Below are 25,473 nucleotides of genomic sequence, written 5' to 3' on the forward strand. Positions count from 1 at the left end.
GGTCTGAAAATTCACCTTTAACAGACCCATTTTGCCCAAGATCTCTCCAGCTCATGTATGGTGTAAATGTTCATGCACCGTAACTTCATGAGCATCCCCAGATAAGCCTTTATACAGCTGCTACTCTGCCACTGTATGTAATTGTGTATCTTATTATAAAAAAAAATTGATAGGAGGTTATCAGGATTCATCTATCCTGCATTTTATGCACCTACTCAAGCAATGAACATCAGTGCATCAAGTGGAAGGTAACAAACTAGTTTGAGTCACATGTCTGCAGCCACGTCTCTTTCTCAATGTAATGCACAAATTGTATTTTTGCTGAGATGTCACTTCGGACAAAGGCATCTGCTAAATGAATAAATGTAAATGTATGCAAAAGTGCACTGTGGACACTGTGTAATAACTGTAATGTGAAAATTCCTTTTGTAATCTGGCCATTTCTACAGTAGTGGCTCTGACCTGGGTGAAAACATGGATGAATGTAGGTAATGTTTCCATGCCACTGAAAGCTCATGACCTCTTTTTGCTGTGAATGTGTTATACAAGTAACCCAGTGGGTAAACTCGAGTTTCTTTTTGTGTAGTATGTTCCCCACTCTCATAGGCTTATACATACATAGACTGTTTACAGAGAAATAATATTCAGAGGCAAATGACTGCATTTCTCTCGCTTTAGTCCTTTTTTCCTCCACTAGAATTTTATCGCAGATGCGTGGAAGTCTCGATGCTTTTTGATCAGGGTTTCACACGTAAGCGTTACCTTTCATGGGTAAGGAAGATGACACAGAGGTGTTAACGTCTTCGCTGCAGGACAGTCTGTAGTGTGGAGCGAGGCGCTCGGGCTCAGTTTACCCTCGTATCAGAGGTCAGACAAAGTGCTGAGGGAAGGCCTAGGACTCCCTCCAGATTACACCCTAGACATACATTAACAATAATAGGTCTTTATTACACATAAAACTAAATGTGGCCCACACTCTGGCGAATTCATGGCCTACTAAAAACGTTCAAAGTTTCTTGATGTAAATTATATATGAAGCATTCTAAAGTTCTGACTGGTTTGCCTCAGATTACGTTCAAATAAATTCAAATATGTTCAATTTAATATTACGTGCTGCAGGTGCAGTCATAGCAGTCGACGTTGTTCGTTAAGATGGGAAATTTAGACATTTACTGTAACGTCCATTGCATGTATAACCGATATAAATTCACTTGACGTTGCATTTTATTTAACTCTAAGGCCATACTTCCCGGAATGTACCTCGAATGACACGAGCTCTAACCAACCGCGTCTGGCTGCGCGGGAAAATGGCCGCCCGAGTACAGTGACGAGCCCTCTCGTGAACGCCGGTTACTGCGCCTACAGCGGAATTGGTTCCGCCGCGAGCTACAGTCGCTCGGTGATTGGGCTGAATGCGAAGCGCTGCGCCCCGTTGACTCACGAGCTGCTCTGTTCATCTGCTGAGGCTGCTGCTGAATACGGTATCGGAATCATAACCGCTCCTGAGGTAAGATGATACAGCGGAAAACCAAATACTGCCTCGTAAATCGAGGAAATGCGAAACGGGTTAATGCGACTCAAGGAACTGTTCATCATGTTGATTGTTGCATGAGGAACTACACGTGAGATTCATTGTCGTCTGTTTTTTTTTAAAGCTTATTTTTCTTTACAATGATATCCTTTGTATTCTCTGATGCGGTGTTTTGGCTTCGTTTATCTAACATCATAAGCCAGAGTCAAACGCTATATATGTTGATAATCAAAACACTGAAAAATCAAAGTTACATAATTTTTCCCAGTGTTGTTGTGTGCAACCAGCAAGGTAGTGAGTGAGTACCGGGCTGCGCAACCATCTGCAGAGAGTATTGTACACTACACAGTATGTTATTTAAAAACAGTTTTAAATGTGCTGTGAAATAATTAATCAATGTTACCAGTCAGTGCATGCCTACGTCTTTTTGCGTTATACTTACTTAGTAGCATAAGACAAAGTAAATTGTAAAGTATGAAATAATAGTAAGTTTGCTTGCTGGAAGTGATGCACCAAAAATAAAATTTGCCATAATTATTATTTTTTTTTTTTTAAAGCATACATGTTTAATTTTATACTTGTAGCATAACGTGAAGGATCCTATTTATACGAAGTGAGCTGCTTTAATGCCGCTCGAGGGAGTGGGGGCAGTCAGGCTCCGCGCGCTGGACACGTGCGGCCGCAGTGTGTTTTATTCATATGATATTGTTAGGGTTTACACCTGGGTTTCCCCCTATACATTTGGGAATGACCGAAGTGTTCATTTTTCTACGATGCGATGGGAGAATTAACATTTGATCTGCATGATAATTAAAAGGAATTCTGCAGGCTCTGGATACGTTAATAAATGTATAAATGATTTATTCATTTAGCTGACGCTTTTTTCTCTAAGCGACTTTCAGTGTTAAGGTTACAATTATTTACCCATTATACAGCTGAGTAATTTTTACTGGAGCAATTTAAGGTAAGTAACTTGCTCAAGGGTACTGCAGTCGGAGGTGGGGATTGAACCTACAGCCTTTGGATCCAAAAGCGGTAGCTCTAACCACTGCATTTTGGGATGAACATTTATTTATTCATTAAGCATGTAGTCTGTGTATAAGAATATTTTTAGAGGTATACAAAAGTGATTAAATCTACACTGCCTGGTCAAAAAAAAAGTCACCACCTGGATTTAATAGGTAGGAGCTGTCCATTGGATAATTACTGCAGTGATTAATATGTTTCAACTGGCAACAGGTTATTTAACCCTAACTGATGCAGTGAGTAGCTTTTTATTTTTTAAACAACCATGTTGGAAGACATATCCCGTGGTTGCGGAAAAGCTGTTACTCGGTTTCAGGAGGGTCAAATTATTGACCTGTGTCAAGCAAAGAAAACAACTAGGGAGATTGCTGAAACTACTAAAATTGGGTGAAGAACTGTCCAATGCATTATTAAAAGCTGGAAGGATAGTGGTGAACCATCATCTTTGAGGAAGAAATGTGGTTGGGGAAAAAAAATCTTGAATGATCGTAATTGATCACTTAAACGTTTGGTGAAATCAAATTGTAAAAAACAGTAGAACTCATGGCTAGGTTTAATAGTGAAAGTAAGAGCATTTCCACATGCACAATGCAAAGAGAACTCAAGGGATTGGGGCTAAACAGCTGTGTAGCCTTAAGAAAACCACTTATCAGTGAGGCTAATCGAAAAAAAGGCTTCAGTTCGCTAGGGAGCCTAAAGATTGGACTCTGGAGCAATGAAAAAAGGTCATGTGGTCTGATGAGTCCATATTTACCCTGCTCCAGAGTGAGGGGTGCATCAGGGTAAGAAGAGAGGTAGCTGAAGTGATGCACCCATCATGCCTAGTGCCTACCGTACAAGCCTGTGGGGGCAGTGTTATGATCGGGGGTTGCTTCAGTTGGTCAGGACTACCTGAATATACTGAATGACCAGGTTTTTCCATCACAGGATTTTTCTTTCCCTGATGGCACGGGCATGTTTCAAGATAATAATGCCAGGATTCATCGGGCTCAAATTCTGAAAGAGTGGTTCAGGGAGCACGAGACATCATTTTCACACATGGATTGGCCACCACAGAGTCCAGACCTTAACCCTCTTGAGAATCTTTGGGATGTGCTGGAGAAGACGTTACGCAGTGGTCTGACTCTCCCATCTTGGCGAGAAATTAATGTAACTCTGGATGGAAATAAATGTTGTGACATTGCATAAGCTTATTGAAACAATGCCACGGCAAATGCGTGCCGTAATCAAAACAAAAGGCGGTCCAACAAAATATTAGTGTGACTTTTTTTTTTTTTTTTTTTTTTTGGCTAGGCAGTGTACATCAAAATTATACTTTTGTAATATGTTAGTACTTGTTTTCCAGCTGTACTCACTAAAGAGTATATTTGAAAGCAGAATGTTAATGGGTCATTTAGCAATAAAAATTAGAAAGGGGATCAAAAGGAAAATGTGCTTGAGCTGTTGCAAGAGATTTTGAAGGTTTTTTTTAAAAACATACTGTAGTGACATTTCCCTGCTCAGGATGTCTCGTGAACAGCTGGCAGTGGAGAGAGCACGGAGGGCCTTCCTTACTGGAAGGACGAAACCACTGGAGTACAGAATCCGGCAGCTAAAGTCCCTGCAGCGCTTCCTTGTGGAACGGAAAACAGAAATTGCCACAGCCCTTAATAAAGACCTGCATAAGGTGATATGACATGGCCACATTCTGTTTACAATTATTCACTTAGCAGACGCTTTTCTCGAAAGTGACGTACATCTCAGAGAAATGCAATTTGTGCATTGCATTAGGAGAGACATAGTTGCAGATGTGATTTAAGTAAAGTTAGTTTCTTTCCACGATATGCACCGATGTTCATCACACGAGTAAGCGCATAAAACTCAGAATAGACGATTCCCAATGACTTTGCTACAAGATTTTTTTTTAATTTTATTTTTTAAAGTACACAAACATTTATGTACAATACAGGAGTAGCAGCTGTGTAAAGGCTTATCTATGCATGATCATAAAGTTATGGTTGCATGAACATTTACCCTTCACATGAACTTAAGAGTTCATGGATGAAGTGAGTCCAGAAGAGGTGAGTTTTCAGACCCTTCTTAAATGTGAATAGAGTTTCAGCAGTTCTGAGGGGGAGGTCATTCCATATTAACTCCCTCTTCTATGACATCTACTCCTGTCACCTTCAACCTGAACATTTTGATCATAAATATAGTTAAATCAGGCTGTTTGAATTGTACTGGATGATTCTTGACATTTGCCTATGAATTTGTCCTGCTCAGAGTGAACATGGGATACCTCTATTTGAGACGCTTAGTCTTGAAGGGGAGATTTCATTGACCGTGAACAAGCTGGCTGAGTGGGCTGCACCGAGGCCTGTAGAAAAGAACCTGCTCACCATCTCTGACCAGGTGTACATCCAGCCTGAGCCTCTCGGTGTGGTGCTTGTTATTGGAGCCTGGAATTACCCTTGGGCAGTCACCATCCAGCCACTGATTGGAGCCATTGCTGCAGGTAGATTTGGGTGCCCTGCCAAGTCTCACTGAGTGCAACATCATGCCTGCGGCCTCCTATTCTTCATATTTACATTTATTAATTTAGCAGATGCTTTTCTCTAAGGAGACATGCATCTCAGAGAACAGTACAGAGTGCATTACATCAACAGGAGGAGAGATTTGGATGCAGACGTGATTCTTGAGTACAGTAAATTTGGTATATTCTACCGTACGAACCAGTATACATTATATACAAGTAGCTGCAAACAGAGGTTTTTTTTAAAATTACTAAACAGATAAAATTGTATGTGTTTATTGAACACATAGGAGATCACAGGAGAAGTGAGTTTGAGAGATGTGTTTTGAGAACCTTCTTGACAGTTGAATGAACTTCAACAGTTCTGAGAGAGAGGGAGGTCATTCCATCTTGGAAATGTAATGTGTAATGCATAAGACTGAGTTATGTTTGACAGTAAATTTTATGCTTTATTTTGGTTTGACAATACTGATTTAAGAATGGCCATGACAGCCTGGCATTTTACTTGATCTCTTTAATCTGTTTTGCACCTAATGGCAAAGTCCTCAGTGTGAACTCTGTACACGCGTGCAGTAAGGCAATAAAGGCATGACTAAAGCATGGTTTTATCTTAATCATGGAAGACTTCTTGTGAACATCCTAAAAAGATTTACAGCCACAGTTTATTAACATTATTACATAACTAAAAATAAAAAAAAAAACTTAAACCCTTTCTTACAATTTACAATTGGGACAGGACATATGTGGTCAAGTCCACAGGATCTGCTCACAGCACTGTTCAGTCAGCTTGGGCAAAGTTCACTCATTGCACTGATGCAAGGGTCAACAGTTACATTGTTTGCCATTGCAAAAGAGCTTTCCAGTTTTGCTGGTGGAGGAACCCTCTTTGTACTGTTTTTTGTTCCAGTTAGGCATCTTAAGTTGTCTGTACTAAGCTATTAAATACATAGTCATTCAAATCATGTTAAAGTGATTTACCAATAAGTACTTAGACTTTCAGCTTGTTCGATCAGTTTTTAATCTTTCAATTAATTATACTTTGTGATTTATTAAAGTGAATTATGTAACTTATCAAAGCCTAAGAACTGTATAATACTGTATAAATTCAGTGAAATTTAGTTGAACATGATTTGAATTATTTAATTAATTCTATGATCAGCTCACTTGAAGCCACAAGAGTCCTGCAGAACTGGAATTGATAACCGCATCAAAGATTTAGTTGCTTGTTGGTTATGAGGTGTGCCTTCTATGGAAATGATTGTGGTTTCAGTCACTGCAAATATTAACTTTATTAGTCAGCTTCTTCATATGTTTTTCTGCTGTCAGCAGAGCTACTTAAATTTGTCTGGTTTTCGAGTGTTGTCTTTCAGGGTTTGGACAATTTAAATTATGCCGATTTAAATCAAATTATTTAAAAAAAAAAAAAAAAAGATTGCTATAAATGAAGTCTGATTTTTTTTTTTTTTTTTTCCCCCCCTCCCCAGTAAATTTTAATATTTCATCAAGCCTTAGACGATTTATTTGGTAACATATCTAGAAGAACTTAAAACAGCTTTAAATTACAGGAAACTATCAGCACAAAGTACTTGAATAAAATAAATGAATTTAATGTCATCCTTCATGAATTAAATGACAATGAGTCTAGGAGAGTTAAACCAGTAAACAGTTTTACTAGAAGTGCGGATTACTTATGGCTCACGCAGCTCAATTTTCTTGTTCAGGGCCTTGAAGAGAAACAAATTTTGCTGCATTTTCTTTGCTATGCCTGTTCGTAAGTTTAGGCTGGACAAATCCATATGTGCTAAAGATGCGCTCTATGCCTGTAGAGGAAGCAGTGGCACAAAGAAGCTGCGTGACAGCAAGAATGGATTCCACATCATTAACATCACTTTTAAGAATTAAAATAATTTAACAATTTTAAACAGTTTCTGGAAGAAAAAATATTTTGGTAACATTGCTATCAGAGTTGCGTTGAATGCTTAAGATTAAAAAAAAATAAAAGTGATTTATATGGAAAAAATCCAGTTTTTTTTAAGTTAATAAAATGTATCCCACCAGCCTTGTTGTCTTTTAAAGACACCACAGGGCCAGAATCTGCTTGGGCTTTAGATTTAGACTGAAATTTTTAGTAATGTGATATTTACTATACTGTGCAACATACGGACATGATTTACATGCTCTATTAAAATACCAGAAAACAGATATAATGTTATCAGCTAATGAATATACACTGGATACAGCTGGTGTTTTTCAATATGTCTGCCAGGTACTGAAGAGCATAAATGTATTACTGTCACAAAATGCAACCATAGGTATTATCAGGAAGGAACTTGAGCATCAATAAAGCCTTTTTCACATGCCCAGGTAATGCTGCAGTGGTGAAGCCATCTGAGGTCAGTATGCACACTGCCAAGATTATGGAGGACCTACTCCCACTCTATCTGGACAAGGTAATCCTTGCCCTTCCTAGACTGTGCCTCTGTCAGCAATATGCATGAGACAATATCTCTTCAATTGCCTTTATGCACGTGTGAATATGAATGTGGATCTTAATGTGTTTGCATATGACTGATTTTCTGTGCTGTTCCAGGAGATGTATCCTGTGGTGACGGGTGGGGTTCTGGAGACTCAGGAGCTGCTGAAGCAACGCTTTGATCACATCTTTTACACAGGGAACAGTACTGTGGGCAAACTGGTGATGGAGGCAGCCTCCCACCACCTAACCCCCGTCACCCTGGAGTTGGGGGGGAAGAGCCCCTGTTACATCGATAGCAGCTGCGACCTCACCATTGCCTGCCGGTGAGGGATGGTTATGAATGGGGTGTAGTGGTAGAGGCCCTGAATTTAGACCCCATGATGGAGCACATAATCTGATGTGGCCTCAACAGTACGTGAGACACTTTTGCTTTGGTTCCCAGCCGGATCGCCTGGGGAAAATTTAGCAACTGTGGCCAAACGTGCATCGCTCCCGACTACGTTCTGTGCAACCCTGCCATCCAGGACAGAGTGGTGGAGGAAATCCGGAAAGCTGTGAAGGTTTGAATTGCACTGACAACACTCAGCGATCAGTGGTACTCAGAAAGGAACAGTGCTGAAATTGTTTGTCAGACCAGTGTGGTGGCTCTTGTACAAAAACAAGTAACAATTTGGCTAGAACAATTTTTGGTAATATATTTAAATGAACTATTGTTAGTACAAAATTAAAGAAACTTATAATGAAATAAAGAATAAGTGGCTTGGCTGATTAAATCCCTCCTGGTATGTATAGGATTTAAAAAGTTTTCCTTCAGTAAGCTTGAGTGTGCTCTCCTATCTTTGCTGTCAGTAATAGAAATTAAAGTATTTTCTGCATTAACCACTTCAGATATAAAATGATTTTGAGATGGCCATTTCTAATTTTTTATTTTAGGAATTTTATACTGATGACCCTAAAAGCTGCACGGACTATGGACGGATCATCAATCAGCGCCATTTTAAGAGGGTAAAGGCAATGATGGAGGACAGCCTCGTGGCTTTCGGAGGAGAGAATGATGAGTCACAGAATTACATTGGTATGTGAATGTGAAGACGCTGTATTTAAAAGTTTAATCTGTTGGAGTCTCTAGACATTAGATCTAAGGTATTATTTCCAACTGAAGATTTCAAAAGGGAGGATGTATTGTAGGGGGACTGGGGGTGTCCAACATATCCATGCAGTCTGCTGCTATTAAACAAGCTAAGTGATTGACGCACTGATATATCCATGCTAAGGAGACCGTTGTTCTTCTCCAGCTCCCACAGTGTTGAAAGATGTGAAGCCAGAGGCTAAAGTGATGCAGGAGGAGATCTTTGGCCCCATTCTGCCCATAATAACAGTCAGCAGCGTGGATGAAGCTATCATTTTCATTAATGAGAGGGAGAAGCCCCTGGCCCTCTACATCTTTTCTCCGGACACCAAGGTAACAAGTTAAAGCTCCCAAATAACACACACACAACAATAATAATGTGCAAAAACACATGAAGAAGACCTGAACACGTAGTACGGGTGAAGTATGTACCTTTACTCATTTAGCTGAGACCTTTCTCTGAAGGACCTTGCTGTATTAAGTGATTTACAATTATTTATATATGTAGAGTGCTCGGTAATTTTTCTGGAGCAATTTTTGGTAAGTGCCTTGCTCAAGGGTACTATAGCAAGAGGTAGGAATCAAGCCTGCAACCACTGAGTGCAGAGGCAGCAGGTCTAAATACTGCACTATGTCATATTTTGTACAAAATATAATGATAGCAACAGTCCCGCACTGAAAAAGAAGGGGTTCCACACATATTAGCAGGGCAACAGCCACACAAACCGTTGACTGAATGAGACAAGTGGAATTAGTACGGCAACTACAGTGGTTCTTTCTCTTCCATTCAGCTGATCAAGCGGATGATTGCTGAAACTTCCAGTGGTGGGGTGCTGGCCAATGACTGCCTGGTGCAGTACTCCGTCAGCTCTCTACCCTTTGGTGGTGTGGGTGAGTTGGAGCACTGCTATTTACATTGTATACTCAACACTTTGGACAGCAACTGAAGAGGCAACTCGACAATTATTCCACATTGGTTGTTGCTATGCTATGTGCTGTGCATGTTATTTGTGACATATTTGAGGCTAAATAATTTGCTTAAGGTCTAGTAAAGCAGGATGCTTCCTGGGAATTGAGCCAGCAACAGTTAAGATACAGATTGTGTCCTTAAATACACACTACTTAAATTTGCTTTGTAGCTTATGGAAATACCATTCCCCATTTTTTTGTGCATGTTGCCCAACTGGAATGTAATTAAACTTCAGTTGCCTTTTTTTAATTAATCTTCCATAGGCAATAGTGGGATGGGCGCTTACCATGGCAAGTACGGCTTTGATCAGCTCAGTCACTTGCGGAGCTGCCTCGTCAAGTCCTTGTCTATGGAGGTGGCTAATAAGATACGGTACCCACCACACACTGCGAAGAAAGTGGGCTGGGCCCGTTTCTTCATCTACCGTCAGGTGAACCTGGGCCGTTTGGGGAAGCTAGTCCTGCTCCCGCTGCTGGCTTTGATTGCTGCCATTGCACTTCAGGTAAATCCCTTCTCAGATTCAAGAGAAAACTCATACAATGCTGAGAGTGATAATTCATAACTGCCAGAGTTCTTCATTTAAGGGGTGTCAAGCAAAGCTTTTAAGGCATAAATTAATCTCCTTCTGACTTTAAAAAGTAGAAGGTGTAGTATGCCTGGTTAATAGAAGAAACAGATGAGCTCTTCATGTCCAAATTGGTGGTATGCATTTCATTTTTGGAGGCTAACAATCAGCCTTCATCAAGGACTTAATGACTAATTTATTGGAAAAAGGCTTTCAGTCTCCATGACTGTAATTTGAACATCTCATCCTGCCTCAAATTGTCCCTCTAAATATGGAGTCATTGACCAACCTAGTTTCTGGGCATCAGATCTCTTTATACAGGTAACTGCCAAAATGAAGGAAATGTGGACGTAACATCTTAACCTCCACAAGCCGCAATAACCGCTGTTTTGCAAAATCAGCAAATTGAACAGTCTTGTTTCTCAAGTTCCTGTCAAATGTGTCCCAGCCTCTTCTAAAAGTTGAGACTTTTTCTTTGAGCCATAGTAGCCAACAAAATAAACAAACAGGCCATATATATGCATTTCTATACATGACCTTAAGTATGGTGTTACTTCATTATCTGAAGGATCAACTCTTGAAACACCATTTTCAACAGCTGTGTTGAAGCACTTGTTTTTGGGATAATTTGCATTCCTTGTTTGCTTTAGTTTGGCAGTTATCTGTACATTTCTTTGAATGACATTTGATCTTGATATTCTGTTTAGCAGTCAGAATATGTAAAAAAAAAAAAAAAAAAAAAAATTCTGTTTGCTCACAACATTAATACATTGTCATGGACTATAGCTTCAGAAAATGGGCTTTTGCTAGGATGTACAAAAAGTGCTGTGTTGTACTGGGAACCTGATCACAAGAATGCTGCTTTACCCATTATGACTCTCCTTCTCTTGTGTGACACACTTCTTTGTTCTTGTTTCTACTTAACTTTATGTAGTTAAAGTAATGTCTTTCTCTTTTCATATTCTGCAGTGTGATCCTTAGAATTTGAGTACTTGTTTTAATTTCTGCTTTATGGGCCTGCATGTACCTGTTGGTTGTGTCATGGATGACTTGTGGGTTTATTTGGTTTTCAGAGGTTTCTGCAGTGATGCGGTGGTGCATGTCTACAAGATTGGGCTTGGAGTTGGCACAAGTTTGCCTTACCTCATGTATCCGGAAGTTCTGACCGATTTAATAATCTTGAATAACGTTTAGTTTAATTTTTTGAAAGTTGTTTTACTCATCAATAATGACCAATTTTAAATTAATACAATTGATAATATAATTATCAAATGAATAAGTCATTTTAATTCTTATATAAGCAGTTCTTTGCCTGCATTACCCTGTTAATGGAAACTAGTAGTAAAGGCATGTGACACAGCAAGACATTGTTCAGTGGGTCAGTTTCCCAGTTCTTTATTTTTTTCTGGTTGGTAAATGTGGCCAATCAAGAACTGTGGTGCTGCTACCTCAGTGCCTTGTGGGATCTGAGTAGAAGGTGCATCTACCCCACCCTTGCACTCTCCAGATTCTTAAAGGAATCTGCTTTGCAGACTTTTCCTGGAACCTCTACAGAATGGCTTTGTGGCATGGGATAGGTTCCCCTTAAGATGCTGTCAATCTATATAATCACTCAAAGATTTTATTGCATAAATCTATGGTCTCTGTATCAAATTGATTAAAGCTAGTTTTTTAATAAGTGGCCTGAAATATAATGCAATAAACAAACTGAATTTGAAAAGCCAATAGGGACAGGATCAAAGTGTGAATTGTTTGCACATCTTTGGTGTCATCCTGTCAAAAAAAAAACTTCAGTTCCTAACCTGCTTATGTGAACAAAGTCATGAACATATTTGCACTGGAGCATAGACTAGATATAAATGACAATTCTTGCTCCATTATTGCAGATTCACTAATGAACTAATTTGGACTGTCTGCATTGAAATATTTTATCAAATAAACATATTTCCATTAAGAAAATTTGCTTTGTTTCAGTAATTTTTGTACACTAGCCTACTGTATTGTGCTTCTGCAATAGGTTCTGGACTACTATGATTTTGACTCAAGCAAGCAGTGAGTGAAGAACCACCTTAGTGATAACAGGACCTTCTTCTGGCAAGAAGCTTCAAAGAGAACCATATACACACATACACAGAGACTTTAGATGCCTTTTTGGACATTTTAAAATGCACAGAGCTTGGTTTGGAAGCACATATCTTAAATGCATACCTTTGTCACATTTTCCATCTGCAAACTGACTGATATAGCTATGTAAACTACACAGCTCATGATCCAATAACCATAGAAAAGATTCTCCTAATCATTTTATGCACAACTGCAAAGCTTAGCTTAATCTAAATTTGGAAAAGCAGGTAATTTCAGAGGGAGAAGAGTAGTGTAAGAACGGAGGTCTGTCTTTTGAGATTGGACCGAAAGAAAGATGGGCCAACTGAAAATATTTGCTACTGAACTGGGTCCTCATGTTAATGAGCATTCAAGTTCATCAAGAATTTATAGATACCATTGTCTCAGTTTAAGTAATCTTAAATTGTACTTTGTTTTCCAAAATGTGTTGTAAAAATGCAGGTTGTTTACTTGGTTGGAGAAAAGTGTCAGCTAAAGTAACTTACAATGTTAAGGTTACAATTAACTTCCCCATTTAGACAGCTGGGTAATTTTACTGGAGCAATTTAGGATAAGTGCCTTGCTCAGGGGTGTTACAGCCTTAGGTGGGGATCAAACCTGCAACCTTTGGATCCAAAGGCAATAGCGCTAACCACTATGCTACAAGCAAGATTCAAACCTCCGTAAGGAAATCCCATTGGATTTCAAGTTCAACACCTTAACCACTTGGCCATCACAGCCTGCTGTGCAGTTGCTAGCAGTAAAATGCACTGGTGGATGACAGCAACTTTCCTGAGTGAGTTCTCTTTGCTTGGGAAGTAAATAACATTATCTCTACAAAATCCTATTCAATGCCAGTTATTGACTGATTTATCCAATAAACATGGAGCAGCTGTTACCTTTAGACCTAAAGGTCAGGTTGCAGGCTCAAATCCAGCTGTAGTACCCTTTAGAAAGATACTTCCCCTAAATTGCTTCAGTAAAACTAACTAGCTGTATAAATATGTAAATAATTGAAAGTGGCCTTGGGAAGAAGTGTCAGTGAAATTAATGAATGTGCAGAATTCTTTGTTATTGATCACCATCACTCAGATAGCTGTTAAGACTGCTAAAGCAACTTGAATTCATCTGATCCCACATTCCTACATAGTAAAGAGAATTCTTAATGGTGGGCATCCACAGAGCCATTGTTTTTCCTCAAGGTCCTGAGCACTGTCCATGGCTTTTGGAAAGTGATGCTCATACAAACAGCTAGAAATACAATACCCCATCACCTCACATGGGGACAGCGCTCGGGCCATCTGAAACCCTGAACCATAGGCTCCACAGCACAGGCTGCCCAACAATTAAATAAAACCTCAAAAGCAAGCAGAGCTTCCTCCCATGAAAGTAGCAGGTAAGACACCCATAGTGATGTTCTCTTTGCCCCACCCGAAATCTCTGGAACTGTATTCTGATTTTAACCAAAAGGCTGCCCGATTGTCAGTCTTGAACAGGACACAGGAACCAACACCACCATACATACCATGTTCCACCATGTTCAATACCTGTTCAAGAACATGACTCCTAACAACCCCACTCCCAACAGTTACCTGCCACAAGCAAACACCTCACAATGCATATCCAGCAAATTGGGTAAACACTAGTAGTAAAAACATATCAGAACATTGCGCAACTCTGGTAAACTCACGCACCTAAAAACAATACTAGCACAAGAAATCGGTGCCAAGGTAACTGTCAGTTATCCTGTAGCGTCCACACCGACGCGCGTTGCTGTTACGTAAATGACCCCCCCGTGCAGAGTGTATTTATAAGGGCACAGTGCAAACTCTAAAGTACCGGGTGGAGGTGAAACAATGAACGCGGCACAAGAGACACACAGTTTGTTCGCGCAAAGGTGAAAAGTGAAACGTGGATCTGTCTGAGCAGGACTTGAACACGGAGGCGTGACGAAATACCGGACTGGAACACTGGACCAGGATTGGAGATCAAGTTTCAAATTGATTGTCATAGGTACAAGTACCGTGTATAAGTATCATGATGAAATTCTTTTTGAATGCTTCTCCTCAGACTATGGACAAGACAATAGAAATGACAATGAGTAATGCTAAGAAGCAATAACAATAAATACCAGTAGACAGCCAGAGAACTCTGAGCGTGAGAATGCTTAAAGTGACAGTGTAATTTACCAATGTGCTTGGGTGGAGCAGTCCAACTCTAGCTACTAAAGGTGGCACATTGGTGAGTGTTGTATACTCTTACAGCAGTGGGGTAAAAGCTGTTCCTGTACCTAGCAGTGCGGGTTCGAATAGACCTGAGCTGCTTTGCAGATGTAGGGAAGAGAAGAGTGCCCATGCGGGGTGACTATGGTCTCTCATGATGCGTATCATCTTTCTGAAGCAGCGTGTGGTGTAGGTGTCCCGGACTGCTGGTAGCTGTATGCCGATGATTCCCTGAGCTGTTTTGACCACCCTCTGTATGGCTTTCTTGTCCTGTGTAGCAGCTGCCACACCAGAATGTAACACTCTGTGAGGACGGACTCCACAGCACACCTGTAGAAAGTGGTGAGGACTGTAGTGGGCATCCTGGCTTTCTTCAGACAGATGAGGCAGTGGAGATGTTGATGGGCCTTTTTGATGACTGATGTTGTGTGCTCAGTCCATGCAAGTTTGGCAGTGAGGGTGACCCCTAGGAATCTGAAGCTGTTGACCCTTTCTACAGTGTCCCCTCCTATACAGATGGGTGTATGAGCCATATCCTGTTTCCTGAAGTCGATCACCAGCTCCTTAGTTTTACTGATACTGAGAGACAGGTTGTTGTCCTGGCACCACCCTGTCAGGAGTCTCACCTTCTCTCTGTAGGCCATCTCATTATTGTTGGTGATCAGACCCACAATGGTGGTATCATCAGCAAACTTTATAATGGTGTTACAACAAGAGGCAGGCATTAACAGGATGGGCACTCAGGACTGGAACATAAACACCTGTAGAACAAATTGAGGGCACAATAGAAACACTTATTAAAAATCTGCAATCTATCCTCCACCACTTGCCCCTTTTATACCTCAGCAACTACCACATTGTGAACAGGTGCATGATGGGTCTGGGCTACCGGCACTATGTGGCACCTCCTCTGGCCCATAGAGGTATTGTCCTTTTGGGTCCTGACATCTCCCCCTGAACACTGTCAAATTATTTTGGGTTATTCAAATGAATCCTACAGTATACATGGAATAAAAAAAACCCAATTTGGTTTTATATATGGCATACTTATGAAGTGTAAGAACTGCCTTGTTTCATCTAATTTCTTATCGGCACAGATGTATAATATCCTCATGGTTCATTCCTAGATATTAAGCCTGCAATTTTGTTGGAATTTAGAGCAATTTCTTACACGTGATTATACGACTTTTGATAAGCAAATGGACTTCAACATTGAGCCATTGATTAAGCGTAGTACAAGCTGCGCACGCGCCCTCAAATCAAGTTTTATGGCTTCAAAAGTATATTTACATTTACACCGATTCATTTAGCAGACGCTTTTCTCCAAAGCGACGTACATTTCATAGAAAATACGATTTGTCCACTACGTTAGAGAGACATAGCTGCAGATGTGTGATTCTTTAAGTAGAGTTCCTTCACACGACCATTATGCACCGTCGTCATCGTTCATCATCACACAACGTCACGTACTAACGGCATAAAACTTTACCAGAATATCGCCGAAGTCCCGTGTGCTCAACGCAGATTAATTGTGCACTCTGATGGAGGTAAGGGTTTTCTTTCAAATTTTAGTAATTATGACAGTATTGACGTTACGTTAACTGCTGTCGAGTCCTCAGTCTGAAAAGGTGAAGCGCAGGTGTCTGACTTCATGGTTCCGCGGCAACTCACCAGGTGGTTTTAAATCCAGACGCATCGGAAAGCTTTCACACTGATACGGCAAGTAAACAAATGAAGCCATCCACTATTGTGGTGCGAAATTAGGCAATAAAATGGTACTTACTGAAAGTGGGCGTCATAATGATTTAAATTTTCACTTCTACAAACAACCTGGTCAACCGTGATTCGCGCAACTTATTTTTTGTAGCAACGAAGTTAATCGTCTTGACTGCGGATTCACTTTTTCTTACTTTTTTTTTTTTGTTTCATAAACAGCACAGGGTGACAACGGCGTACAGAGAGAGATGGACAATACATCAACAAAAAAAAACAATATGTGTGTACTACATACATAGAGCGAGGGGCAGGGTCAGAACAATTTGTCGTAGTAGAGTAGGTCATGATGTAGCACCTTCTTCTAGTAACTTCTACAAGGGTGTCCAGATATTCCAGAATTCTTTTGAATTGTCATGCAAATGTCAATTTATCAATGGGAGAAATTTAAACACCTCGGTCAGTGTTCAGTTCACTGTAGACAACATTAAAATACATTTCTTTGTCAAGTCTTTATAATGGTTAGTCTGCATACCATAACAGCATTTAGAGAAGAGTATGGGTTGCGATTTAAGAAGAGAATATATATACATACATTGTCTGAAACTGCTTGTCTCATGTGGGGCCGCGGGGAGCTGGAGCCTAACCCGGCAACGCAGGGCATAAGGCACACACCCAGGACGGGATGCCAGTCCATCGCAAGGCACCCCAAGCGGGTCTCAAACCCCAGACCCACTGGAGAGCAGGACCCAGTCGAACCCACTGCACCACCGCACCCCATAACAAGAGAATAGTGGGGGAGAAATCAAATTTTTTTGTTAAAGGTTTTTGGATGGTTGTGTGAGACCCATGGGTGTCCAGTAAGCCTGTATCTTATTGGAGTGTCGGAATAAATGTATCAGAGTGTCTGGAGAGGCTTTGCGTTTAAAACACAACATCGATGTCCCTTTGAATATCCTGTGAAGGCACAGATAGATTTTGTGAATGAACTTCATGTTTTGTTCCTTGATGCTGAGGGAGGTTCAGGCAGGAAAGAGTTTAGCACATATAGATGACCAGTCATGGTCACTAAAAGACATGTCAAGGGCTTGTTCCCAAATCTCCCACTGTCCAAAGAGCCAGTACCAGCACTTGATAAAATGGTATGTAATACAGAAATCAAGCCCCAGGAGTTATAATGAGCTGTTTGTCAACCTTTGTTAAATCTGTCCATAATCTATTGTATTTTTCTAGGGTAGCAATAAAATGATGTAGTTGTAGATGATTCGGCTGGTCAGAATTACTTAGAAGGTTGAGCGATTGCCTTATTTTTCAAGGCTTATTTTTTTAAACAATAAAAGTAATTGCAGAACAACAGACAAAATGACAGCGAAATATATACAAAAGTAAATTTTGACAGCATACTTCATAATGCTTTGTGCTTGCAGGTAACAAAACGTACCTTAGTCCCTAAAGAAATCTGTATAATTTTGGCAGCAAACATGGTTTTTATTCATAACGTATTTAAGAGACTGTGAGGTACTGAAATCACATTGTTGCAAAGAGGGTGGGGAACACCGCACATGAATAGGTGCTAATAGAGAGGATGCATTTTATTTTCAGCCTTAACATGGTTTAAAAAAGTCATTGAGCACAGTATTATTTGTATAGCTATTGATAAAGAAAAACTATGCGTTTTACCGGATCCATGCCTGCACCCCAGCAAGAACACTACACTCTTCTACTTGGACTATTTGCTCATCTCCCTCACAAAGGCCCCAAAATCTGGAGCCTGTTGGTTCTGTCTTGGCCTTGATGAGGTGGAATGAACTCCCTCTGTCCCTTAAGTCCTTAATCCCTTCCAGCATTAAAGTAGGGTCTCAACTCACCTTAGTAACCCCCTGCACTCTCCACTCCACAATATATATTACTGTAAGAAAAGAGAACTGTGGCACAAGAATTTCAGTGTATTCATTCAGTACATGTGAAACAATAAAACTTGTACACAATAAAGCTTGAAACTGAAATTAGTTCCACCTTCTACTTTTTATCTGTCTGTTTGCTATTTGCATGTTACTTCTATAGGTGGCTACTGGAATATGTGCGATATGACAACAGCTGTTCTTCAGTACTCGCACCTATCTTTTAAAGCCTTCTGTCTGTTGTGGGGTGCTCTTTTGTTCACTCGGAGCTGTATGTCGCTCTGGAGAAAAGTGTCTGCCAAATGCATAAATGTAAATCTGAGATGATCCTGAAGGAAATTTAATGGTTACAACAGCATACATACAAGAAGTATTAAGAAAAGACACTGGAATAATACAGGAATAAATAAATGATGCAAAATAGACATAGAATAATGTAGAAAAAAGTTTGTGGATGCAAATAAGTAAAAAAGTACTGTTGACTTTCACTCAGTCAGTACATTTACCTAATCCTTTTCTCCAAAGCATGTTACAGTGTTGAGGAACATACAATTATTTACCCATTTATACTGTTGGGTAATTTTAATAGCACAATTTAGGGGAAGTACCTTGTTCAAGAGTGCTGCAGTTGGAGGTGGGGTTCAAGCCTGCAGCCTTTGGGTCGAAAGAGAGTAACATTAACCACTACACTACCAGCTGCTCCCTGTGGTACAACAGCTCATTATAGAGCCTCATGACTTTTGACAGGAATCACTTAAGCCAGTGCTGCTTGGAACTGTGCAGCTGGGCCAGACTATTGCTGAACGTGGTCTCTGTGTAGCCAGGGTGGTTTGCAGAGGGTAAGAGTCATTGTTCATGATGACTAGGAATTTTAAAATCCTTCCCTATACCAATTCCTGCAGAGAGTACAGCATAACTTCCAGTGCCCAGGTAGAATTTTCCATTAAGTTATTCACCTGTACCCTGTGATGGACTGGCATCCCGCCCAGGGTGTCTCCCCAGAAAGTAAAGGCAACGATGGTCCTTTTTGTAGAGACCCTCAGTGTTAGTAGTCCACTCCAGCCTGTTTTGTTTTATTAATGTTATTCTGTTAACTTGCTATTATGCATCTATGTGTGTTTGTCAGCACTACACAGAGCAGCATGCAGTGGAATGTGCCAGAGCCGCGTTCCTGTCTAGAAGGTCACGACACCTCAAGTTCAGGATTCAGCAGTTGAAGGCCCTGCGCAGAATGATCACTGAGCGAGAGGCAGAGATCGCAACAGCACTGAAACAAGATCTCAATAAGGTTTGTCTTTAAGCGTATGGGGTGGAACTCGTCAAACCATCTAAAAAGGTATCAGTGGCATGGCTGTGGTTAGTGAGGAAAACAAAATTTCTTTCTGCGTTTTTTTTTTTTTCCCCCATGTCTGAACTGGAGAATAATTGGATTTACAGAATTTCATTATACCCATTGACTGGCAGAGTTCTGCACAACCATCCTGTGCTAGAAAGGATTTTTGTGTGTCACTGTATACATTTATTAATTGAGCTGATACTTTACTCCAAAGCAACTTACAATGTTAAGGTTACAATTATCACAAGCTTACAATTATTTACCCATTTATACAGCTGGGTAATTTTTTTACAGGAGGAATTGAGGGTAAGTACCTTGCTCAATGGTACTATAGCCAGGCAGGAATTAAACCTGCAACCTTTAGATCCAAAGGCAGCAGCACTAACCACTATGCTACCAGCTGTCTCCACAGTGAATATGATGAAAAAAATGGTAACATTTTATTTTGTAATGGTAACATTTTTCAAGGTCCTTGAAATACTTTCTTGAACGACAGTGCTGTGAGCACAAGATCATTCTTGTAGCCTAAATGAAGTGTTACTGTACATGATTCATGAGCCTTGTTTAAATGTGTGCTTAGGGGTGTAGTTAGATCATAATAATTTAATTAGGCAGATCAAAGACTTCCAGTATCACCCCTTCATCCCTTACCGCATTTCCCAACTACTGTTGCCCCCAAAATGCTTGGTTTTAACACTAAAATGCAGGTAAATTAAAAAATTAATTGGGGAATTTCCCTTAATCAGTGAATACAGTAAGTTCAAATGCCTTTTTTGTCAAGGACTGATCAGTTATATTATTTACATCAATCAATAAATTATCCTTTAAATTCTGTATTAGTATATTACACAGTGCATTTCATAAAGGAGTAAATAAAGGTTACATGGTATTACTACAGGTGCACTTGCATCTGGTCTCTCATATACTCATACCTGTTGTTATGGATATCTCACACCTCTTTCACTCATTTGAACACTTCTCAGCTAGTCTTTAAGTAACACATTCGTTTTAACATGATTTGAATCTTGATACAATGATCTATTGAAGACCCCAGTCGAGATGACCAGTACACAAAGGTGGTCACTAGGGCAAGGGCTAAGAACTGTGGATCTATTACATGGTAATGTTTTATACTTCTTGGCTGTTCTTGTGACGACAGAGCCAGAGTATCACACAGCTCTTCGAACTCATTGGTCTAGAGACAGAAATCACACTGGCAGTAGACAGGCTAGCTGAATGGGCATCACCGAGGCCTGTGGAGAAGAATCTAATCACCCTCTTGGACCAAGTATACATCCAGCCTGAGCCACTCGGGGTGGTACTCATCATTGGGGCCTGGAACTACCCTTGGGGCCTGACACTGCAGCCACTTGTGGGGGCTATAGCAGCAGGTAAAGCCGATCTGTTTCACATTCCATTCTCCCTTAACTGGGAAGCTGATTGAACTCACTGCCCAGTTCAGATCACATTCACATTTAAGAATCTGTTAACTTCTCCATTATTTATGTAATGCCACCACTGTGACAGTACAGATTTTAATTTGTACCCAATAAATTCACATAACAAGCTGTAAACTCATACGAATGAGAAACTGAAAGATAAAACATGAATTTAAATTCAAAATATTAACATTTTTTGACCATGTGAGCAGCCCCACATGGGACATGACTTCTAGAGCATCTCGGTTGTCTCATGGCAGTGTGCCCACTTGCAAGCATCACTTGGAAAAAATCTTGTAAACTGTCATAATGTAAAAAAAAAAAAAAATCTTTCATAAGCCCTAAAGTAGAAAGTTTTAAAGTATGCGGTGAAAGATGTTGAAAAGGCAAGGACAGGTCTTACCAGCCAGTATCAGTAGCTGCTTATCTGATACTGGGTTGTGGCCTTCTAGAGCTTGTCCTGAAGACACAAAGTGTGAGGTAGGGCGAACCCCGGATGGGATGCTAGTCCATCTCAGGGCAAACGCGCACACACACATACACATTCACTCAGATGTACAAGCACTGAAGGCAATTCAGAGTCACTGAGTTACCTTAAACCTATGTCTTGGGACTGTGGGTGAAAACTGGAGCAGCTGGAGGAAATCCACGTGAATGTGGGGAGATCTAACAAACTATATAGAAACTAGGACAAACTAGGACTTGTGTGTGAACCAACATGAACTGTGTGTCACCTCAGCTTGGAGCTGCAGATATTTTGTGGAGGTGCAAGATGGTAGAAAGACAATGCTTCACTGATGGCTTAAAACTATTATAGGATTATCTACAGCCTGTTCAATTTGTTTTGTACCTTCTTTTTTGAAACACTTAATCCAGGGCTTCTGAATTTCATGCACAGTTTGAATTTGGACGCTAGCTTTCTTTTTATGAGAAAAAAATACTACGTACAAGAAGTACGTTACTTGAAAGTTATTTAGTTGGGGAACAACTGTAGTTCTAGTGAATGTATCTAGTATCAAGGTAAAGCGTGAATGCTTATCTTAGCATGTTACAAGTGTGTTTTATAAAACAAAAGTTATATTTTAATAGTTATTAACTATTGGAAACACTATCATGGTAAATTCAGGAACTATTTTTGGGTACTTAGGTTATTCCTACTATGGCAGTACCTTTGTAAGTATAATAGGGGGAACTGTACAAATTGAAATGTAACCTACTTTTGACTCCTACAGGGAATGCAGCCATAGTGAAACCTTCTGAGCTGAGTGAGCACTCCGCTAGGCTTCTGAAAGAACTGCTCCCACTCTACCTGGATAGAGTAAGGAGCATTCATGAAACCTACACAACTGGTCACTCTCAGCCACCCTTGTTGTCAGCTGGTATTTGTCTGTATGCTTCTGTCTGAGTCTAAGGGAGTATACTTTACCAGTATTCAAGAAGTGTAACTGTCAGAATCAGTGAAATTGCTGAATCATGGGAACAAGAGCAGAATCCCTACATTATCCAAATAGCCTTGAATGTCCTCTCATGACCTATCATGCATTCAATTATTAACCCTCAATATTTTTCGACAAGCCATGAACCAAATTTTGCAGGAAGTAGAAGTAATTTGCACCCTGACTGTTTCCTTCCTCAACAGTACCTCCCTCTAGGTTTACCTGTTTGAGCATCGTGTGTCATTTCCCCAGGCTGGCTGTTTCTGAGTGTGTTCAGTTCACCTGACAGCATGTCTGTATACATATGCGCGAAAATGTGTGACTGTGTGTCTGCCTCTGCACTGTTCCAGGAGATGTATCCTGTGGTGACGGGTGGGGTTCCAGAGACTCAGGAGCTGCTTAAGCAACGCTTTGATCACATCTTTTACACGGGGAACAGTACTGTGGGCAAACTGGTGATGGAAGCTGCCTCTCGCCACCTAACTCCTGTCACCCTAGAGTTGGGGGGGAAGAGCCCCTGTTACATCGATAGTAGCTGTGACCTCACCATTGCCTGCCGGTGAGGGATGGTTATGAATGTGGTTTAGTTGTAGAGGCCCTGAATTTAGACCCCATGATGGAGCACATAATCTGATGTGACCTTAGCAGTATGTCAGACACTGATGTTCTCTTTTACTTTGGTTCCCAGCCGAATCGCTTGGGGAAAATTTAGCAACTGTGGCCAAACGTGCATCGCTCCCGACTACATCCTGTGCAACCCTGCCGTCCAGGACAGAGTGGTGGAGGAAATCCGGCGCACACTCCACGTAAATATCTTTAGTACTTCTTTTCTCTGCCATTTATCAGAGTTCCTGGGGACAACAATTTTGACCCATTTCCTTTCAGTTGGAAATGATTCTGTGGCTCAGTGGTAGTCTATTACGTTTTTGTTTGCAGGAGTTCTATGGTGAGGACCCCAAGACTTCACCGGATTATGGACGCATCATTAATAAGCGCCACTTTGGAAGGATTATGGAGCTTCTGAAAGGCTGTGAGGTGGCTTTTGGTGGAGAGAATGACCAGCAGCAGTGTTACATTGGTGGGTCTGTCTACATTGTGCTTGACTGTTTCTGGGGAGGTTGCCAAGAAAAGGGGGCCATTAGTGGGCATTCAAACACCCTGGAGATAAACTGCCAATTTTGAGTTAATTTCCAAAGAGAAACACAATGCACATGGTATAGATTTGTCCACCTCACATTTTTTGGTACTTCTGTCACTGGATGTCCTTTTTAGTGATGTGTGTACCATATACTGCACATGCTAAAAACAACCTCGCTTCCACTCCAGCCCCCACAGTGCTCAAGAATGTCCAATCAGGGGCCAGAGTGATGCAGGAGGAAATCTTTGGTCCCCTGCTACCCATCGTACCGGTCAGCAGTGTAAACGAGGCTATCCAGTTCATTAATGAACAAGAGAAGCCCCTGGCCCTCTATGTGTTCTCTTCAAAGAAACAGGTAGGATGTCCAGGTGTGCTGTAAAAAAGTTGGGTAAGGCTGTATGCAGGTGTATAGATATCGCAACAGGATTAGGATTAAAGCATTGAACCTGAAACATTTCCTAAACTTGGCTAATTCCAAATTCAAAAAAATCTCTATATGATAAATGATATCATACATGTAATTTCAGTCTGCTAACAGAAAACTGAGGTGGCATTAAAAACAATCTTACATCTAAAAACACCTTTATGTAAACAATTCCTTTGGTCCTTTTCTTTCTGGCCTTCAGGTAATAAAGAAGATGATGGCAGAGACCTCCAGTGGGGGAGTGATGGTGAATGATGTGGTAATGCACTACACAGTGTCATCGCTACCCTTTGGGGGTGTGGGTAAGCCTAGCAGGCAGCTTTGTGGAAAGGAGAGCTGTGTTGCCTGTCTCTGTTAAAAGGGAACCAGCAGAAAGAAGTGGTCATTACCTAGTTAGTGAAGATTGTTAAGGGTACCATTGCAGGGTCCTTGCTTGAACTTCATTCAGTAATTTTTAAGTTACAGGCTGTGGCCTTACTCACTACATATTTTTATGCAGAAACATGTGACTGTGAAATTTAAGCTCTTTGTCAGAGCACACAAAGCTCTGATGGATTTTTCACTGATGATCCTTTACAGGAAACAGTGGGATGGGTGCCTACCATGGCAAACACACTTTTGATCAGCTAAGCCACCATCGAAGCTGCTTTGTCAGGTCCCTGGCTATGGAGAGCCTGAATGAGGCCCGTTACCCCCCGCTGGATCAGAGCCGTATGCGCTTGGCACGGTTCTTCATGCAGAAGCAACTGTGCAGGTGTAAACATGCCACCTGTGTTTGGGCTGTCCTGTCATCTATTGTGGCTGTGGGTTTGCTGGTTGCTCTGCTTACACTTCTGCTGAAGGTGAGGATACGTTTTCATGTCTTGTATGTGGAGACACACAAACCACCAACTCTATAGGCTCACTGACATTAAGACACAAACACAAGCTCAGACACTGTTAAACAGGAGCATAATTAAAGCCATTTCATTTAATTGTTTTTTTCTTTTTCATTTCAGGATTCTGGATATGCTTAAACTACAGAAATTGCTTGTACCATATGTACTTTTTAAATTGCATAATAGTGTTTACCTGTGTTTCTGTAAAACAGGCTTTCATCTGCAAAATGCACTCTATTCTACTCCATCAGATTTGTATGTAGCAGATTGCACTCTCCAATTTGCCAAGCTCTCTGTTAAAAAGCAGGATTAATAAACCTAAGAATGGCTGTTTGTGACCGGAACTGAAAAAATGCAACAGAAAAACTGGAAAAAAGACCATTACTTCCCCCTAGTGGTCATATCACGCAATTGCATTAGCTCAAAATGCAGTACTCCATCCTCAAATCTTGCTCTATGCGCCTCTTTCACCAAACAGCAAGAATACTGCACATTCTGAAACCAGGTACGTAAGTCACAAAAGTTCAGAAACATGGGAGAAACTTATAGCAGCTCACACCTTGTTATACCTTGATACAGTCAACTGCAATACCTGTGCATTCCATCGAGGAGGTATACTGGTGGTCAAGTCCTAGCATAATATGTATAGAGAGTTGTAGAAAGGGAGAAGATGT

At 40.6% G+C, this 25,473-nt stretch overlaps 1 protein-coding gene across 7 annotated transcripts; it reads left to right on the plus strand.

Moving 5' to 3' along the window:
• The first annotated feature begins 1,297 nt into the window (after positions 1–1,297).
• LOC108921257 (fatty aldehyde dehydrogenase-like) lies at positions 1,298–25,459 on the plus strand. Of its 7 annotated transcripts, XM_018730624.2 has the most exons (20): positions 1,298–1,507; positions 4,061–4,223; positions 4,820–5,051; positions 7,434–7,519; positions 7,660–7,868; positions 7,988–8,105; positions 8,479–8,620; positions 8,841–9,007; positions 9,466–9,565; positions 9,908–10,146; positions 19,275–19,436; positions 20,644–20,875; positions 22,156–22,241; positions 22,710–22,918; positions 23,048–23,165; positions 23,296–23,437; positions 23,686–23,852; positions 24,124–24,223; positions 24,501–24,763; positions 24,920–25,459. In XM_018730624.2, the coding sequence occupies exons 2-20, from the start codon at positions 4,062–4,064 to the stop codon at positions 24,935–24,937; spliced, it is 2,952 nt and encodes a 983-aa protein (XP_018586140.1). In that variant the 5' UTR covers positions 1,298–1,507; position 4,061; the 3' UTR covers positions 24,938–25,459. The 7 variants fall into 7 exon arrangements, with proteins under 7 accessions (XP_018586140.1, XP_018586139.1, XP_018586138.1 ...); XM_018730623.2 differs by lacking the exon at positions 24,920–25,459 and having other exon boundaries at positions 4,043–4,223; positions 24,501–24,903; XM_018730622.2 differs by lacking the exon at positions 24,920–25,459 and having other exon boundaries at positions 24,501–24,903.
• Positions 25,460–25,473: the final 14 nt, after the last annotated feature.

This window comes from Scleropages formosus, chromosome 4 (genome assembly GCF_900964775.1).
Source record: "Scleropages formosus chromosome 4, fSclFor1.1, whole genome shotgun sequence".
NCBI classification, from domain to species: domain Eukaryota; kingdom Metazoa; phylum Chordata; class Actinopteri; order Osteoglossiformes; family Osteoglossidae; genus Scleropages; species Scleropages formosus.

Coding starts and splice junctions, on each gene's coding strand:
- LOC108921257 (XM_018730623.2), top strand. CDS start 4,062: ATGTCTCGTGAACAGCTGGCAGTGGAGAGAGCACGGAGGGCCTTCCTT. Junction 23,438..23,685: donor CCAGCAGCAGTGTTACATTG/GTGGGTCTGTCT, acceptor CTTCCACTCCAG/CCCCCACAGTGCTCAAGAAT. Junction 23,853..24,123: donor TGTTCTCTTCAAAGAAACAG/GTAGGATGTCCA, acceptor TCTGGCCTTCAG/GTAATAAAGAAGATGATGGC.